This window comes from Convolutriloba macropyga, chromosome 14 (assembly GCF_964194025.1).
Source record: "Convolutriloba macropyga chromosome 14, txConMacr16.3, whole genome shotgun sequence".
NCBI classification, from domain to species: domain Eukaryota; kingdom Metazoa; phylum Xenacoelomorpha; order Acoela; family Convolutidae; genus Convolutriloba; species Convolutriloba macropyga.
In genome coordinates, this window is record NC_134481.1 from 13,533,950 (window position 1) to 13,554,751 (window position 20,802).

A 20,802-nucleotide genomic window follows, 5' to 3' on the forward strand; every position below is an offset into this window, starting at 1 on the left:
GTTTAGTTACGTTCTTGCCTAAATTATAACTTGCGATTCCAGAGGCATTTTTAAATGATGCCATTCGTATATAAACAAATCTTTCAACCAAAAGCTAACCAAACGATGTTAATAACGTGCAAATAGCTATCACGCACAAAAAACAATTAAGAAAATTTCTCTAGACGTCATTCGGCGTTTTATCTCGTGGAGTGAAGTGTCATATATTTTATGAAAAATTGATGTCTCTCAGCGAAACTTTTTTAAAGAATCCATACAGGAAACTATTAGGAACAATCCAAACAATCTCATAAAGTAAAAAAATTTTTAAAAAAATGATTAACTGAGGAATTTTAGCAAGATTTTACTAATTCAAAAGGATCAATACGTACACATCAGTAAACAAGCTGATGAGAAAGTGTTTCACACCTTTCTAAGGTTTTCAAAGAATTCGAAAAGGGAAAGAACTTATAATGAAAAAAAAATGTTTGTCGCTCTAAGTTTAAAAAGGAATTAAACTATATACTAAATAATCCAATTTTCTATGAGTTAAGTGCCAGCCGATGAATAAGATGTTCAAACAATGCTTGTCTGAAATGAACCAAACTAAACCTAAGCATTTTGCATTCAACAAAAGACTGTTAACTATTCATGCACTCAAGCAAAAAAACTAGAACTATCAAGATAAAACAGAAAATAAAAACCATTGTGCCGACAACCTCAGTTACCCCATCGACCACTGACAATACTTTCGTGACGACTTGCTGCAATTCACAAGAAAATATTTCTCAATCAAAGCAGTTTAGTTCAGTTGTCATGCTTCAATTGAACATTCAGCGCTAACAATTTGAAATGGAAACCGAAACTTTAATTGGCAACTCAGTTATGACTTAAAGATCTGTTGCAGCAATGCCAGAGAAGCAAAAAAACAAATTAGAAATGCTCTGTTTAAAAAGTTGGTTTTAATATTAAAGAATTGCAGGAACAATTGAGTTTTATTTTTTTCATTATGCCAACTGCCCAGTATTAAAATCCGTAAAGACCTTTCTTCTACAAAAACTAAGAACTAGAGGAAACAACAGACTAGAGGATGCTGACTTCTTAATTTTCTTAATATTTGCATACGCTGAGAAAAATAAGCCAAATTATGTACAGCGGTTGGTTATGATCGCCATAAAAACAAACTGCATATATGTGTTCTATCGCGAATTTTGGATTTTGCTAAAATATGTGCCACAAAGTACTTTCAAACGATGACAGCGTTTTTTGTAGCTTACCAAATTACTAAAAATATTAACTAAAATAATTAAGTGACCTGTAGAAGACATTGATCTCTCGAAAAAAAAACTTTTAGTGCTAACAAGACTTTCAGTTTTATGAAAAAATATAGTGACACTGCCGAACAGTATCGTTGTATTCAACTTCTGAGAAAACATAACAGGATGATTCCAGAAGCGGCAACTTAATGTATTGTTCTTAGTAAAAAATGTATTGTGTTTTTAAACTTTTATTTCTGAGAAGGGCTCGAAGTTAGATATTATTGCATTTGCTCAGCGAGTGGAAAACGGTGATGTCAACTTTATTTGACTCTGATCGATTCAGATCATATATTAGTGCAGGAAATAAAACTGTTTAAAATTTTAATAATGAGTAAAAAAGAATTTGTTTTTTAAAGATATGGACAAAAATTTTTTGAGTCTAATTTGTTAAATTTTACATATTTGACAGTCTGTTTCACACTTTAGTAGTTATTTGGTGCAATTTTGACAAAATTATCAACAATATAGGGCAGTGTTTAAAAATATGTATACATCAACAGAATTATAAAAATGTTTAATACGCGCCCATTTTCTGTTCTAAGTGTGAATCATTACACCATAATACCTCTTAAATCAGAAAACGGAAAACTGATGAAAATAGCGATACAACGGAGTCTTTATTTGTTTTTTTCACAAGTTTCTGGCATAGGCAAAAAATTTTTGTCATTCTGGCCTAAGATTTCATCTTACGTTACACATACATAGGGTTTTAAAGGATTTGCTGAAATAAATTGTAATCTATGTTAGAGTATACACTCTAGTTAGTAAGTTGTGATCATAAGATGAAGCTTGAAATTAGAGCTCAGTATAAAAGAGCATAGTAAGACTCTCGCAGTGTGGACCAGTTGGCTCAGTGGAGAGCACAGGATTTCAATCAATTAAGAGATTGTGGGTTCGCAACCCGCAGAGGTCCCAAACTTTACTCTGACTATAATGGTGTTGACATTGAATCAACATAACGAGCAAAAGACGATTTGCCCTAATAATCTATATGGCACCAATTATTTTCAATTAACTACAATTTATCAGCTGCCTCTCTTGTAAAAAAATCGATTTAACTATTTTATTTTCGATAGCTCAAGTCCCAAGAATTGACGATTCATGTGTTTTTAGACGAGTTTGGTAACCCATTCATGTTTCTGCTCAAAAAACTGTGCATTTCAAAATTATATAATGCTGACACAATCTGAACCCCTGCCGTTGAAATTTGAACTAAATGGAAAAAACGGACTTTTATGAGTTTTTTTGGAGGGACAATTGCAAAAGCGATAATTCCCTGTGAAAGCGAAAAAGCCAAAGGGTTTTCACAGTTATTTTTTTTTCATTCACTACCCTTTGGCGTGACTATCAATATTTTTGTCCCAGCTCTGAAACTGAGCTTGAATTTTGACAAAAAAAAGTTGCCAGTAAGGGCCTCACGTCACTTCGTTTTGAGACCCCTAACCTGAAATTTTTCTAAGAATTGGATGACATGATGTTATCTATGAACAAATAACTCGTGAACTTTTCAAGAACCTCTTACCCTCCGCATGCACCCGTAGAACATTCTAGAAGTTGAGGAATGATAGACATCCTCGGTGTCATTAGCTGGAGTCCCACCCACGTATATAGACGCCATTCTTCCACCAGGGTCAAAATCAGCAATCACCTTTTCCTTACCATCTGCGCTGGCTGCTAATATTTCTGAAGAAGATGATTGACTGGCTAGTTGTCCAGGGTTTTTGTACACCTGGTACAGATTCTGGTCTTCGTCAGAGTACACTTCTATGGGGAGAGGGATGCTCCTTTGTAAGTAATTGTTTACTGTAACTGATATCTAAACAAAAACAAAAGGGCAAAATTGTACTGAAACTTGCAACAGAAAAAATATCTGCCTCCTTATTTTTGAGCGGAATTTGGGTAGTGAGCAGAGGTATTTGCTATAGAATTTTTGATTACAGAAGCGTTAAATTCCTATTTTTTCAAAATTTTCACAAAAGTTGTAAGGAACTATATTGCAAGTCATCCTTTTTCCTTCAGCGAAAACTCGAAATATTTTACACCACTTAGAAAAATGAGAAGGATACTATATTAAAGCCCATAAAAACAAAATTTTCAAGTCTAACAACAATTTAGTGGGCGTATAACTTATACAGCCCACAAGCGCTCATCCTATTTTTTAAATAGTAATGTGCTGCATAACAACACAAAATTATAAATAGGGACACAAAAGCTTTGGGGTAGCAAAACAAAATAGATCCGAGTTTTTTATTTTGATTTGCGCCAACCGGACACTTTTTCAATGGCCTAGAAATTTTAAGAGATATTTCTGTATGAAAAATTTTTGGAGAGAATTTTTTTTCGTGTGAGACAGCATATAATCTTTTTACAGATGTTTCTCTTCAGACTGTTGCAAACTTAAATCTATCTGATAAAATGTCCTAATAAAGCATAATGTCAGTTGTTTGATTCACTGAATATTTAGCCCATGGTTTTGATGGTATTGGTTTTAAGGAAAATTTTAATGTTTTTCTGAATTTGTCTTTCTTTGTTATGTTCAATTGTCTTTTCATTTTGCAGAAAGAGCTCAGCCATGGTCGACATTCAAAAGAAAACAGAACTTTTCACGTACTTGATTCGGCAGTTTCAGGATTTTTAAAATTAAATTTTTAATTTCTTTGTCGAATTTTAAAATTTGCCTTTTATTATTGCCTTTTTCATTTTTTCCCTTATTTTCATCAACAGCAAGTCTCTTTGTCTGTCGTAAGAATTCATATCATGATATCTGTTTATAGTTTATAATTTTTCGTGGTTTAATCGACAATCTAACAAAACGCCCTCCATCAAAATCGATTATTATCAATATCTAGTTAATGAAGGTAATGATTTCAATTCTAAATGTTTTCATAAAAATTTTCCTGTACTTTCTTTATGCTTTTCAGAATCGTTTTTTGATAAATTAATTACTGTATTTTTAATCTAACGGCTCTGATAATTTGTAATTTAACGGTACTGATGGCATTTCTTTCGAGAAAGGCAATTAAATTTTTTCAATTATTCAATATATTTTTTTCAAATATTCAATTTCATTCAATTATATATGAGTCTTGTCCATTAAACCAATATGTATATGTCTTACAATCCTTTCCCGGTAATTTATCAATGCGTTTTTAGGTTTTGTAGATTTAAAAATAATTCTTTGTTGATCTAGGCGATTTTGGTACCCCTAGTTGTCAAAAACAAAAAAAAACACTAATTACATGTTTATGCTCAAATTCCGAATGCTTTGATGACTACTATAAACGTTTGTTGCAAAAATGGTGGCAAATAAAAGCTCCTGAAAAAAAACAAAATAGAGAATTAACGTTTAGAGAAGTTAATATCATGAAAAAATAATTTTCAAAAAAATCCGGATTGGATTAATAGATAGAAGCCTTTTATTATTTCGTCGCCGTTTTCTTCTTTTTTGTAAGTTCTTTTAGATCACAATACAAAACAATGACGCCATATAGTACTTCTTTGGTATTTTATAGATCATTGGTTTGATAAATTGTGGTCATTCATTGGAAATGATGTGTCTTTTACTAAGTCTAAATTAGGTATTAATTAAATCAACATTATAACTGTTTTTCTCACAAAAGGATTGTCTGAATTCTATCTGTCAGCTCGTTTCAGTGGAAGAACATAATGAAGTTGTCATAAGATTGAGACGATTTGACCACCGCATCATAGATTTTTATTTCCACTGAAATTAAATGAAAAAATCAATAATGGACTAGAATCCTAAAATTCAATAAAAGACAATTTCAAAAAAAAACAAACAACTCAGTTTCAGTTGGGGAAACTTCTTGGCAGCCATGAGAGTAAATATTAATAAAGTGCGTAAAAACAGGAGATCGGCGATTGTTATAAAAAAAATACCCGGTTATAAGCGAGCGAAAAACAGTTTTAAAGAATTTATGGATTAACATTGACGCGTGGGCAACGCTTCTGTGCCCCATGATCTTAGAAATTATGATATTTCTGTTAATGAAAACAATTGAACCTAATTTGAAACCTCCCAGATTACTAATGCTTGAACACTAAAGCATGTGGAGGCTCAAACTTTGAGCCACATGACAGTTTCAAGCTGTAATGTACCCAAAAAAACATTACTTGTGTGCTCGGTTTTGGCGAATTAACAGTTTTTGGTAGTTAGTCAAAAATGAATTGCAAGCTGAGAGATAATTAATCAAGCTAAGATAATTATTTTTGTTTTTCCGATGAGTGCGTCTTTTTTGTATGGAATCTGACGAACAATTTCCATAATATCATTTACAACGCAATCGAAAGAAACAGAAAAACAACGTACCATAAATTTGACATGTTTTAGGCACAGCCGTTTTTGGTTAGAGATTGATAATTTGATTTTGTAACAGAAAACTAAATATTTTGCATCTGAGTGATGTAGAGATATTTTTCATTTTCTGAAAAGATATCTTTAAACATATAAAATTTAACTTTTTTTTCGAAATTGGAGCTTTGAAAGGAAACTCCAAATATTTGTTTGTGTCAAGTTCCGCCAATATAGTTGAAATGAGTAAATAGCTGGGTCATTAAGCTGCGATGAAAAATGAAACTGGAACAGTTAATTGCGTAGAAACATTCGAAATTAAAAAAAATGCTAAAAAAATCTGAAGCGCTGACTCTTGTGAAGGTTGAGTTGCTATTTAAATATTTATGTGACCGATAAGAGATAAAGGAAAACGTTGATAAAACACTTACAAACTTGATCATAAACAATAAGAACTTCAAGATTGGGGAAGAGAAGTAAATGAACTGGATAAACATAAATCTCTCAATGGTTAAGAAAAACACGCACTTTTGCAAAATAACAACAACGAAAACAAGCTTACACGTATATTGTCTGAACAGCCAAGTTAACCTTGAGAAAATATGCCAGCAAGAATTAATTACAACGCAAACTTAAACCTTATCCTTTAAAAATTGAATCTTATATCACGTTTACCTTTGAAACTTCGAGAGTTGAACAATCACATGGTCTATAAATTGTGGAATTGGGAAAAAAGTTTTGGGGTTAAAATAATGGGTTAAATTAGCAATCACCGCTAAACATTATATATTTGTAATATAACCTTAAATGAAGGTATTAAATAATTTAATTGCTTGTATCACTTCTTTCTGTTTATTACGAATCAAAGTGGCAAAAATAAACAATGACTTGATCAAAAGATAAATTTCTCATTTTTATCTTCAATAGTTTAAGATTTTAACAGAAATTAAGCGTTTTTCAGTTATATTTAAGTGATTGCCGCTCCCTTTTGATGTCAAAAATTGACCCTAATTTTGTACCTATATTTGTAAAGTGATTATTTATTAAATTTTTCCCCCTTTACTAGTTTACGATTTATATGAACAGCATGAAAAATTGATTTGAAGGCGATGAACAGAATTGAAAACTGATGATCAAAATATTATTTCATCTGTTGTAATGAACTGCTGGCGGTGATTTTTTGAGAAGCGGATGACGATGAGGCGACAAATTACGTCATTCGCAAACTAACGCGATAAAATTTATGACGTTACAAAATATTGTTTTGGATATGACGGTTACTTTAAGTAGACAATTCTAAATTTCTGGATGCAGGAGCTTAAAGCTGTAATTTTACCTCAATTTTTTCTTTCATAATTGCGCAATACTAGATAATAATTTGCAAAAATCATGAGAAATGAAATGTGTAGAAAGAAAAACAAATGTACTTTAGAACTTCAAAGCTAAATGCAAAAGTTCTGAAAATAAGAAAGAAAAATACTCATGAAAAATACAGCCGTAGTCGAACACACATTGATATCTTGTACGACTCTGTAAAGTTTTTGCAATGGGCAAATAGTTAATCAATCAGTTATCTGAATAGTTGTTTGCAAGATATATCAATATACAGTCTTCTATACAAAATAATAGTAATGTATGCAGAAAACTTCAAGAAAATAAATACTTTTTGAATAATAAACAAGAACTTTAAACTACTTGAAGGCAAAGAACACAATTGAAATCTGATTATCAAAAAACTATTTCATCTGTTGTAATGTAATGGTGGCGGCGAGTTTTGCAAAACTAATGATGGAATCATCAAATAACAAAATTACGTCATTCGCAAACAATCGCTTTAAAATTAATGACTGTGCAGTGGGTATGTTATGCTTGGAATCCACCGATTATTTTATACAAGTACTTTAAAAGCATTTCGGTGTAATTTTGTTTCTGAAAACAAACTCTTATAAAACTATAAACTCTTATAAATCTACAAGTCATAACAACTACAAACTATCAACTAAAAACTGATAAATATAATGAATTTTTACTGCTTAGGAAGCCATTTGGACACTTCATTGGTGAGACTGGGTAGAAAGACTACAAAATAACAACGAACAAAAGCCAAAAATTTCAAGCAGTTTTACACAAACGGCGCAGAAGACAAAAAACTGCGATCTTTTATCTCAAAATATTTATATCTCATGTATATTTATGTTCATTGGCCCTCAATTTCATGTATAAATTTGACCTATCAATAAATGAGCTCTGATTTGAAATCATTCTGGTATGTAATTAACGTCCAAGAAAAGAAGAAAAAACACATAAAAAATAGTCCAGCGCCCCATTACTATCCGAATATAAGATAATGAAATGATAAGCTTTGGATACTTATCGATTTATTTGGGCGAATAGCCGCAATAAATCTACTGAAAGCATTAAGGTGTTTCTTTAGTAGCTTTTTCGACACCGGAATAGACCTTGGAACAATCTTAGTACCTCGGAAAAAGCAAAATTCAAAAATTTTTTTGATTTTGAAAGTGATACCACTATGAACAATGAATATATCAATCGCCGAAATTTGACTGAAGATAAAAAAAAACAGTTCAGCATATAGTTCCTCCCTAACTAAAGGGGGTTAGAACAAACTTTCTTTTCGTCTTCAAAATTAAAAGCAATAGTTCTAAAGCAAGAAAACAAAAACTGCACATCAAAAACGCAACCGCAGTCAAACTCGTGCTGTTATCTTGTAGGATACACACAATTTATAACAAAAGACGATCATCCTGACAATCAAGCACTTATATTAATGATTCTCTTAAAAATATTCCCAAGATCTATTCGTATAAAGTCTCCATTACAAAATATTAATAATGCCTGTATAAAATTTTACGGAAATTTTCTAGGTAATAGTTTATCATTTCAAACTAAGAAACAAAAAATCGTATTTTAACAATAAAAAAGAGTAAGTTCAAGACATATTTCTAAATGGTTATCTTTGATTAAAAAGACTATATCGATATTCAATTTTTGCATTTAGGCTTAAGTCTTACTTGATATAATTTTCAACTGTTCAATGATATAATAATTGAGAGCAAAGGTACGCACCTAAAGAGATCTTGCTTTTTCCCGACGAAGTGTCAAAATACAAAAAAATTAATTAACCATATTTTTAATAATGGCTAGACTTTCTGAGTTTGATTTTGAGAATCTAACGCAGGGACTCTAATTCCAGTAGAAGAAAGATGACTTTGTATGAAAGGTCAATTTGGATTAGAATTATTTCAATTCTCAGTCAACAAAACAAATTGTCTTGTCCGTAAGTAACAAGGGAAAAACCGTTTCCCATCAATTTTGGTGGAAATAGTGTGCCTACAACTTTGTCTTAAAGTTCTCAGACGGTTTTTTCAAATCGCTGACTACTTTGAATCACTAATTGAAGTTTACAAAAATAACTGAAATCTTTCGCCATTTCTCACACATCCAAAACCTGTAATAATAAGAAATATTACCATACAAGATGCCAAACAGATCTGCCACGATGATACTTTTCCCTTTAGGATTTTCTTGTTTGGACAGAATAGATTGTCATTATCAGAAACACCATGTTACCATGTCACTTTATTAGGATATGTGCATCATTAAATGGTCTCTAGATTTGTTTTACAACTTAAACCAAAGTTTAAAGTTTGAAAGCCAAACATTTATGTCTTATAGAAATAAAGGTGACAATTGCAAAGAAGTTTTTTCTTTGACCCGGGCACAAAAACAATTAGTATTTAACAAGTGCTTCAAACGAAGGATGTATGTGTTTTTTCGTTAAACTGAGTTTCATCTGAACACGAACTAGAGAAAAAAGAAACACCAGAAGAGGAAGCCGGATATATAATTACTTTTTCCACGTAGAAAACAAACAAATGCTGCATTTTTATCACTGAACTAGAAACACGTGCAGATGGTAAATTCAAAAATCATTTATTAAAAAAAAACATCACGTTTCATTTGAAAAAAAAGTAAGTAAAAAGGAAAAAGGCAATGAATTTACAATCACCATTGCGATATAGATTGGAGTGGACTGCTAAACTAAAAGGTAAACATTGTCAGATCTGCACACTCATTGAAAATGTGTCCAATTCTATAGTTCAAGCATCCAATAATGTCTTTTATTACTTTGACTGATAAATTTGACTTTTCCTTGTTTTAAAAGGTTGAAAAAAAACATCTTTTAATGTATTGTGTTTTATTCTTGCAAAAAATCGTATTGGATTTGTTTTCAGTTTTGAAAATTTTTTGATGTAAATTTTAGCTGAAAAACATTTACTTTCTGATGCTTTGAAAGGCTACCGATTATTAGATTGACAAAAAAACCGTAATGTTAAAAAATAAATTCCGTAAAACTTTCGGGGTGCTTTTTGCGATTAAAGTCAAGAGCGTCAGACTCTTTTTAATAGAAATTCAATTTGTTCACAAAAAAACAAACCAAAACAGCTTGAAAAGTTGATTTTTCTACGATATATGATTCAATCTGATTGCTGCAGAATGCACCAAAAACAACATCCCTGATACCACCCTTTTTAATCTGATTTTCTCAAAAACAAAAAATTAACAACTTTATCTCTTTCACCTGATTACAATTCTATTTCACCTTAAGACTACAATAACCTTAAATTAGGTAAAAAATACTTAATTTAAAGAGCTCGATTGAAACATTTTTTTTGTAAACAAAAGTGAATTTTTTAGAACCTGTTCCAAATTCAATTTAATACTATTTTGGATCTGAGCCTAAGCAGGAAGGGCAAAGGATATATCCAAAAAAAGGGGTAGGGTTAAAAAACATTTTGATACCTTCTATTGCGTCATCTTTTCTACATGACCTGTGACGCTGTCGAAATAGGAGCGGCCACGAAAAAAGGATTGAAAAATTACCAAAAACAAAAAATTGAATGAACGATCAATAAACTTTTGTACAATTTTAGAGAAGGCACTTTTTCGATCATCACAATTCGGTCAGAAAATTCACACAAGCTAGAAAAAATATATTGTCAGAGTACAGATCGTAACTCTTCTTGAGCAGTGTTTTACTGATCACTGCTTCTGGTTTCCGTACGTAATCTTGAGGAGTGTATTGTCGGTTTGTTCGAAATTTGTAATGCAACACTATCAAAATAGAGCGTATGTAGTTTAAAATGCTAATTGCTAAGAAACTAATATCCGACAGATTTGGAAACGTTGAAGTGAAATGGGCTGTTTTAAGTTTTTTTCGATCCATAAGCGAGAAATTATCTGTTGCAGACTAAGTTTAGAACCCAAGGACTTTGCAAGAACGAACAATTTTATGGAACACAAGCAATTTTCACTCATTAAAACTTCATTGTGGATGAAAATAATTGGTTTGCCCATTTTTACCATTCGAAAATTTGTTTTTTTTTTATGCGCTTTCTGATTCTTTAAATCTATTCAAAATTTTTCTCGAGTTTTTCATGTCGAAGAAAAGTCAAATTAGAAAAATATTTTCAGTCTCTCTGGAGTATTAAACGGGGCATAATAACTTTTGTATTTTCGTCGTAATTTTTCCCTTTTGCTTCAAAGTTGAGTGAGATTTTGGTTATGAACAAATGTTTGGTTGCAAATTTTTTGTTACACGTGCTGTATTTTGACTTCTTTTCGGAGTTTTTTCCTGGACTGCTTTCAAACAATTCCACATAAGCTGCACCCATATGAAATTCTTGAACCGGCAGCTAATGCTTTTTTAAAACCAATTGTTTGTATTGAAATTAGTGACTTTTTTAAATAATTGCATTGCTGAGTATTTTATTTTTATTTCTGTTTTTTGTCACCTAACCTCATTATTAGCAGGTCTCATCGATTGATAATGATGCATAGGTGAATGAAGTTAGTCACCTCTGCACATAGCCCGAATGTTATTTTGACCTATTTCGAAGATTATTATTTTTAAGAAAACCCTTTTTTTGAATTTCGCCAGTATCGTCTGTTCTTTGTTGATTTTATACATTAGTGTCAAAAAATATTTGTCCTATCATCAATAATATCAAAATGAAAAATCTTGTTGCTTGGTATTGAGACATTGAAGAATCTAATCAATGGTTTAAGTCTTCAACTGGTGACTTTTGCAACTTTGACTTTATTTGTTTTTGGACAAAATTTAACAACTTTTGATTTTTGCCTGTTTTGGTAGTGCATTTTGTTGTCTTATCAGTAAATCCAATAATAAAACGTTTCATCCGCTGCTACCAAGGCTTTAAATGAATCTTTTTAGTCGCTTAATTTGATACCAGTGGTTTTTATGACTTCGACACTTTTTTTCGAAAAAAATCTTGGTAAATTTTATAGTTTGATGTTTTTGTTGCCTTTTCCCCATGTTGTCGATTAGTCTCAATAATAACAATTCCATTGCCCCTAAAGTGCGGTTTAATTTTATAAATTTATTGGCTGCAGTTGTAGGTTAATTTTTGACGTCTGAGATATCAATTGTTTTCGAAATGTTTTAGTCAAATTTTGATTATCGCTTTTATTTGGCGCCGTTATTTATTATCTTGCCAATAAAGAGCTACTGAAACTGCAATGTGATATTGCATCTTCTCATTAGAGATTTTTTTAATGACCAGATACTCAAAATATTCACCGTATTGCGTATATGAGGCATCAAAAGGCCAGAAAACTGAAAAGTTTTTGGTATTTCAATAGTTTCTTCAGTTAACTAAAAAAGTTAACATATGTCTCTTCAATTTTCGATTCGGCTTTTTTTTAAAAATTCAGTAAAACCACTGAGGTATCTTTTTCCACAAAAGAATTCAACTATTAACCGGCGGCAAAATTATGCTGATGGAAAAGGACAAGCATAAAGTAGCACACACAAAAATAAATTTGGATCGTTGGATCAAAAATTAAGTCACGTAACTGCCTTGCTACATAACGGAATCGGAATATAAACCAAAACTCTCTAGCAAAAATTTTAACGTGAAAAAGATTCAGGTTAACGAAAATTAAAGTTAAAGATCTTCTTACCTTTTTAAACTCTCTGATTACTCGTATCTGAACCCACGAATCCTCAGTTATCGTGTAGTTCTCGTCAGGTTTTCCTCTTTCCTGATAGGGCACGATTAGCTGCCGATGCAGACGAGATGACGTGTCCGTTTCTGATTGGCTGATATTACTGTACACGACATTTGGCATCCATTTAAGCACAATAATGTTCAAATTTGGAATAATCGTAGCTGTGATCTGCTCACGTGTTGCTATGATGTGTAGAAACACTCCCCCGACCACCGGCGAGGGATTTAACTCGGCTTGGAAGAAAAACGAACGAAGTTCCGATTCCAAAACAGAATTTAGGGAAAAGTATCCTTCGCCTTTGAGTCTAAAGGTTTGTTGATGTGTATTTCCTGATGTTGTCTGTTTTGCTGAGTTTGAAAGGGAAAAATCTAAACGAAAAAACAGTGAAGAGTAATTAAAAGTAAATTCTGCCTGTAATCTCAATTTAAGCGGAGGATAAGTTTCTGAAGTTGCCTGTTTAATGAGACAAAAGGGTGCTTAAGTCTACATCAAAACCGACTTAAGTGAATTAAAGACCGCTTCTGTTTCCTTTTAAGGCACGAGCTGAACAAAACCCAGCCAAAACTACCAAGGCGACATAATCTCAAAACTGAACGCAGTTTGGCAGCGTCTGTAATATTAAGTACTTTATTATGGTGACATTTTTATTCCTTATAATTATTTGACATTGAAATTTAATGAAATTATTTCTTTATAAACAATAAATAAATCAGTTCTGAATCAAATACTGAATCCGAAAAATTTCTGTACAGAGTCTGAATCATGATCTATGCGGTGAATTTGGTGGTGAATTTTTGTAAGAAATGCGGTGAAAAGCGGTGAATTATTTTTTTCACCGCATTCACCGCAATCACCGCATTTCTTACGAAAATTCACCGCATTCACCGCATTTCTTACGAAAATTTACCCAAAAACCTCGACCCGGGCAGAGAACCTCAGAGCCAAATGTGACATGAACAGACACTGAATCAGTGTTGATTACTTTTTGAATAACAGTGTGAATCAGTTCTGAATAACTCTTAAAATTAAGTACAATACGGGAAGGACAAACGCATGCCCGGACGGATCGCAAAAAATCGTCAAGTCACTGAATCTAGAGTTTAAATTTTCTCCAATAAGTCATTCTTCTCTAAAACGTCGAAAACATGGTTGGGAAACAAAAGAATCACAAAAATACTCGAACTTAAGTTCTTTTTGTTACATGCGAACTTAATTTACATACTCACTTAATTATTACTTAGTGGTGTCATGGTTGTCAATCTACTTCATAAAATTCCAACAGATAATTAACAATGATTAAATTTAACAAAATTATAACCAGATTTAAAATCAGCGGTTTCAAACAACTGGTTATAGATTGAATTCTGACAGTTTCAAAAGGGTAATACTATGAACTATGGGTTTGTGTAACAAAATTTCAAAATTTACCTTTCTTTTGTTCATGTCTCTCAAAAATGGGAGTTTCAAACAAGATTTTCGCTTAATGTGTATCGAATTATTCCGTGCGCTTCGGTATAACCCAATAAAGGAAGCATTTTCGTTTGCAATTGGAATTAGGTTGTTTATAATTGATGCAAAAATGAAAAATGTATGTTTTAGCGCAGAAATCTATAGCTGCATTTGCAGTTTTGTAAATAAAGCGGTTGAAAAGAGGTTAAAAACAGCATCTTGGGGTGGGGGGTTGTTATGTTTACAATTCTGAATCAATAATAAAGTTTACATTTGGATGAAGAATTTTTTGAAGAATAAATTTGACTCCGATTAGAGTTTGAAAAGAATCTTGGTGTTTATTTTTTCATTTAGAGTCAATTAAAGGCCTTCAGAGCCTTAAAATCTAATGAAAACACAAATGCATTTATTAAGTGTGATGTTGAAGATCTAATAATATAAAATTTATCAATTTTCTTTTTTTCCCAGAGAAAGGTATTATTTAATGTTAGCTTATGAGTTTTCAGCTAACCTTTTAGCGTGAAGGCAAATAATTAGATTTCTCAAAAAACTTGTCTCAAAAATGTCTCAAATAATAACGATTATTTAAACTACTTCCAAAAAAGCAACGTTTTTCAAACACTTTTCAATAAAAGCGTAGCGTAGATTTTGCGACCAGCACTTGTCCTAACGACAGTTTTTGGCAGTATCAACGCCCTTTTAAGTGCTGTTTATAACGTGCAACAGGACTAAATCAATTAAAAATTTGGTATAAAATTTTAAATATTACTCGTTTTTATTCTTCTCCAGATAAATTATGACAAAATTCCTCCAAAATTAAAAAAAATCATTTTAAAAAAACTAAAATGCTTAGAGATAAATTATTTTATGCAAAATGGCAAATTATTGAGAAAACTAAATAGTGTCTGCAAAAAAGAGGGCTCTATTTTGTTTGGGCCCCCAAGTGTTTTTTATTCCCCCAATACAATTTTTGTGTTGCTATATACAACGTTAATTTCTAGTAAACAAAAAATAGCAGGTGTGCCGGAGAGGCGTAAAAGTTTTATGTTCATTAGGCTGGGTGAGCAAAAGGGATATAATAGATCCATAGATTCAAAGAGTGTGATGAAACGTTGTTTTAAAAAATTCAGAATGTTTGCATGTAAGATGCAGAGAGCGGTGTCAAAGTGAAAATCAAGTTTATTTAAACTTTCACTAAACCAAAAAGATCACAACAAATATTGGTCACTTAAACATAATCTCTTCAAAACCGCTATTGAGAAAATAGCGGTGATCATTCCAAGATTTACTAGATGTTTCAAATAAACTCAAATAGTTCATTTCTGCTAGCGGAGTTTAATAGATCTATAAAAGGAAAGTGACAGAAGTTTATTAAAGATTTTAAGAACAACAGAGGTTTCATTTAGTTTGTCTGGATGCCATGCTGATTATTGTTTTCAACAAAAAAATGCGTCAGTTTTCATAACAACTTTAACTGCAAATAGTTAACAACTAGTTACCAATTTCCACCAAACCGAAAAAAAGTTGTCATCAGGGCAAAAATTGTGTTCACCTCATGATCAAATAAATCTGTTTCAAAGGACAAAAATTTAAAACATACAAACAAAGTAACTGTTCACAGTTTAAAAAACATGAAAAAAGTACTAGATATGAAGCTTCCAATGAAAGAAAAAATGACGATGACGAAGCAAGATTGTCATGTTTAACTAAGAAATATGGTTTTAAATTTCCTAGAACTTTTCATTCCAAATCCTTGGCACTGGTTCAAGGGCAAATCATAGCTTATTCTCTGTAAAACACTCTTCAGGACGTTCAACTGAAATTCTTCAAAACTCACTTCAGCCTAGCCTTTTCTATTGAAAAAATGTTAAAAATACACCTTGGAGCGCAATTACTGCTCATAGTGCGGTTTTATCAACCATTGGGCTATTTGAATTTTATTTGTTTGTCTTACCAAAGAATTTAGTATTGTGAAGACTTAAGATCAATAAGGATCATAGACGAACAAAGAGGTTTGGTAAAGTGCTTTTGCACATAGTTTTCCGACCCCCCCCCCCCGCACCCCTATCACTCATTCTTTGTTCAAACGTGTAGCTCTTGAATCAATTTTTCAATATAAAGCAAAATGATCGTACTTTTGTAATTAGTTGCCTTCAAACAAAGTGTTTTAAAGCATTTGTTTCAGCCGTACTAGTACCTGCAACGTTTGTGCTGCCGACTTTTCTTCCAATAAATATTTTGAATGAGAGCTCTGATTTTCATATTTTGATCTCTACTAAATGATAAATTCGTATCTCCCGGTATACTTAGTAGCTTGCCTAGAGCATACTAGTGACTATGTCTGCAATTCATCGACACTGATAAAAAAAGTTATAAAAAAACTGTGTGAAGTGCAGTTTTTGGCAGTTTTTGAAGTAAACTTTTCTTTGAATTTTCAGCTATACCCATAATTAAATATGTTCGCTTAGGCCTCCATCGGACCCTGTCATTATTGAGACGCGATTATATGACTAGAAAAAGAACATCTACAGGCAAATTTGAAAAACGCAAGAATTGTACGAAAAAATATAGTTTCGAAGCAATAAAAACCATCAACCGCAAATGTTTTATATTTTTTCGTAAACTTCAATTGGTCCATTCATTAAAAATAATTATTGATCAGACAATTAAAATAACAAAAAAAAACTTGAACCAGTCCTGAATCACAATCCAAAGAAATCAATTAACTAATGAACTGAACATTATCGCTGGTTCAGTAACTTGAAATGAAACCAGTAAAAAGACCCCAGCAAAAAAGAACAAAGAATCAAAAAACATTAAGAAAAAATCATTTTTCAACATCTCGTGTTAAAACAATCCGAATTAAAAAAATACGAGTGCTTAAAAATGTTTGCTAAACATCCCTAGAATGCGTTCCGACACATCAAACATAAGCAGACAAAGCGAAAATAGGCAAAAGATAAAGAAAAGTTGGAAATAAAATCGGAATCATTTGGAAAGTCATTGAAGTGAAAGTAAGAAAGGCGCAAAGGAGTTTTAAAATCTTGAAAACCATTAGCTATGAACTCAAGCCGTTAATTAGGTCCTTTTATCAAACATTCATTAAATCAAACATTTACTATCGTTTCATAATAACAATAGTGTCAAAATCATGAAAAACACTAGCTGTCCATTGATTCATTTGCAAAGCAGAAAACCTATATATCAGATTGATACCAGTCAACAAAAAATGTTGAAAACACAAGACAAATAAACACCCGTGAAACAAAAAATTCCATGTCCGAAACCGAAGTTTTATTCAATTAACAATTTCTCACTTCACCTTATTAAAGCTAGTTTGAAAACTCATGTTTTAAACGTACTCGTTTTTTTTCCTTTACAACTTCAGAGTGACCAAAAGTACCACTCTAAACTGCATTCTCGCTGGCATGAAAAAGATAAAGATAACTATGAGCTGATCTTAAAAGACGAAAACACATAGTTTCGAAGCAATAAAAACCATCAACAGCAAATGTTTTATATGTTTTCGTAAACTTCAATTGGTCCATTCATTAAAAATAATTATTGATCAGAAAATTAAAATAACAAAAAAACTTGAACCAGTCCTGATCCAAAGAGATCAATTAACTAATGAACTGACCATTATCGCTGGTTCAGTAACTTGAAATGAAACCAGTAAAAAGAGCCCAGCAAAAAAGAACAAAGAATCAAAAAACATTAAGAAAAAATCATTTTTCAACATCTCGTGTTAAAACAATCCGAATTAAAAAAATACGAGTGCTTAAAAATATTTGCTAAACATCCCTAGAATGCATTCCGACACATCAAACATAAGCAGACAAAGCGAAAATAGGCAAAAGATAAAGAAAAGTTGGAAAAAAATCGGAATCATTTGGAAAGTCATTGAAGTGAAAGTAAGAAAGGCGCATAACTTTATGCAAATATCCTCACAGCAAACTGAAAAACTATAGAAGACATAAAATGTCCGAGACTTTTCCATTTATGTCCCCTTCCCTTTGTTACGCTTTGGTCACAAACGGAAGAGATCCAAATATACTTTAGCAGTTCTAATGGCTGCAAAAAGGACAATATAACTAAAAATGAAGGCAATACGTATAAAATCTGTTTAGCGTTTCAAAAACTTGGCATTGCAGTCAATTTGAAAGAAAGCTAAAAGTTCTGCTAAAACATTGGCCACGCATGCTGCATAAGAAGGCATATGAGAGCGTTGTTTCAGACTAACAATAAAACAGCTAGAAAAACAAAACATGTTATTTTTGAAAAAAAAATGTCAAAACTGTTAAAATGGTTGCTATGAACAGAAGCAATTACTTATTTATTGAATCTTCATTAGCAGCCAATGAAAACTGTCGTTCACGATACTCAATGATCAGACAACAAAATTCTAACCAAACTCACAAACTCTGTAAAAATCAGAGAAAGCTTTAAACACGGACTGAATCAACATTGACTTGAATTAAAACCTACAAAGCAGCCTTTGAGTCCTTTAACTAAGGATATTAAATGATAACACAGCAATAGGTACAGCGAATACTAGTCAAAATTCACTTTTTTTGAAAACCAAAAGTGTATAAGGAGAAAAAATAGCTTTGAACTAAAACAATTATTTTAATTCGATTAAAAATAGTCTGAAGCCTAACATTAGTGAGTCTAAGGGGTAAGACAACAAAGTGATCAATGAAAACACGCTGAAATCAAAGATACATCGATAGTTCCTGAAAAACCTTTTATTTTCAAAACAATAGAGAGCATCAGCTTTGAACTGAAACAATTAAATTGGGTAACTTAACCTCTATTTAGAACTTTAGTCTTCCTATCCTTAACGTGGTTAACTCAAGGAGTTTTAAAATCTTGAAAACCATTAGCTATGAACTCAACCCGTTAATTAGGTCCATTTATCAAACATTCATTAAATCAAACATTTACTATCGTTTTATAATAACAATAGTGTCAAAATCATGAAAAACACTAGCTGTCCATTGATTCATTTGCAAAGCAGAAAACCTATATATCAGATTGATACCAGTCAACAAAAAATGTTGAAAACACAAGACAAATAAACACCCGTGAAACAAAAAATTCCATGTCCGAAACCGAAATTTTATTCAATTAACAATTTCTCACTTCACCTTATTAAAGCTAGTTTGAAAACTCATGTTTTAAACGTACTCGTTTTTTTTCCTTTACAACTTCAGAGTGATCAAAAGTACCAATCTAAACTGCATTCTCGCTGGCATGAAAAATATAAAGATAACTATGAGCTGATCTTAAAAGACGAAAACACATAGTTTCGAAGCAATAAAAACCATCAACAGCAAATGTTTTATATGTTTTCGTAAACTTCAATTGGTCCATTCATTAAAAATAATTATTGATCAGAAAATTAAAATAACAAAAAAACTTGAACCAGTCCTGAATCACAATCCAAAGAGATCAATTAACTAATGAACTGACCATTATCGCTGGTTCAGTAACTTGAAATGAAACCAGTAAAAAGAGCCCAGCAAAAAAGAACAAAGAATCAAAAAACATTAAGAAAAAATCATTTTTCAACATCTCGTGTTAAAACAATCCGAATTAAAAAAATACGAGTGCTTAAAAATATTTGCTAAACATCCCTAGAATGCGTTCCGACACATCAAACATAAGCAGACAAAGCGAAAATAGGCAAAAGATAAAGAAAAGTTGGAAAAAAATCGGAATCATTTGGAAAGTCATTGAAGTGAAAGTAAGAAAGGCGCATAATTATATGCAAATATCCTCACAGCAAACTGAAAAACTATAGAAGACATAAAATGTCCGAGACTTTTCCATTTATGTCCCCTTCCCTTTGTTACGCTTTGGTCACAAACGGAAGAGATCCAAATATACTTTAGCAGTTCTAATGGCTGCAAAAAGGACAATATAACTAAAAATGAAGGCAATACGTATAAAATCTGTTTAGCGTTTCAAAAACTTGGCATTGCAGTCAATTTGAAAGAAAGCTAAAAGTTCTGCTAAAACATTGGCCACGCATGCTGCATAAGAAGGCATATGAGAGCGTTGTTTCAGACTAACAATAAAACAGCTAGAAAAACAAAACATGTTATTTTTGAAAAAAAATTGTCAAAACTGTTAAAATGGTTGCTATGAACAGAAGCAATTACTTATTTATTGAATTTTCATTAGCAGCCAATGAAAACTGTCGTTCACGATACTCAATGATCAGACAACAAAATTCTAACCAAACTCACAAACTCTGCAAAAATCAGAGAAAGTTTTAAACACGGACTGAATCAACATTGACTTGAATTAAAACCTACAAAGCAGCGTTTGAGTCCTTTAACTAAGGATATTAATTGATAACACAGCAATAGGTACAGCGAATACTAGTCAAAATTCACTTTTTTTGAAAACCAAAAGTGTATAAGAAGAAAAAATAGCTTTGAACTAAAACAATTATTTTAATTCGATTGAAAATAGTCTGAAGCCTACCATTAGTGAGTCTAAGGGGTAAGACAACAAAGTGATCAATGAAAACACGCTGAATTCAAAGATACATCGATAGTTCCTGAAAAACTATTATTTTCAAAACAATAGAGAGCATCAGCTTTGAACTGAAACAATTAAATTGGGTAACTTAACCTCTATTTAGAACTTTAGTCTTCCTATCCTTAACGTGGTTAACTC

The 20,802-nt window shown here is 31.8% G+C and overlaps 1 protein-coding gene across 3 annotated transcripts in view; it reads right to left on the minus strand.

Annotated features, from left to right (window-relative positions):
* The window catches only part of LOC142353355 (neurexin-1-like), a 218,456-nt gene that overhangs the window by 109,281 nt on the left and 88,373 nt on the right, over positions 1 to 20,802 (minus strand). For all 3 annotated transcript variants that reach the window (XM_075405588.1, XM_075405586.1, XM_075405587.1), the window contains 2 exons: positions 12,616 to 13,031; positions 2,821 to 3,114 (listed from right to left, as the gene is read on the minus strand). In XM_075405588.1, the coding sequence (XP_075261703.1) occupies positions 2,821 to 3,114; positions 12,616 to 13,031 (710 nt within the window). The remainder of the gene's footprint in view (positions 1 to 2,820; positions 3,115 to 12,615; positions 13,032 to 20,802) is intronic.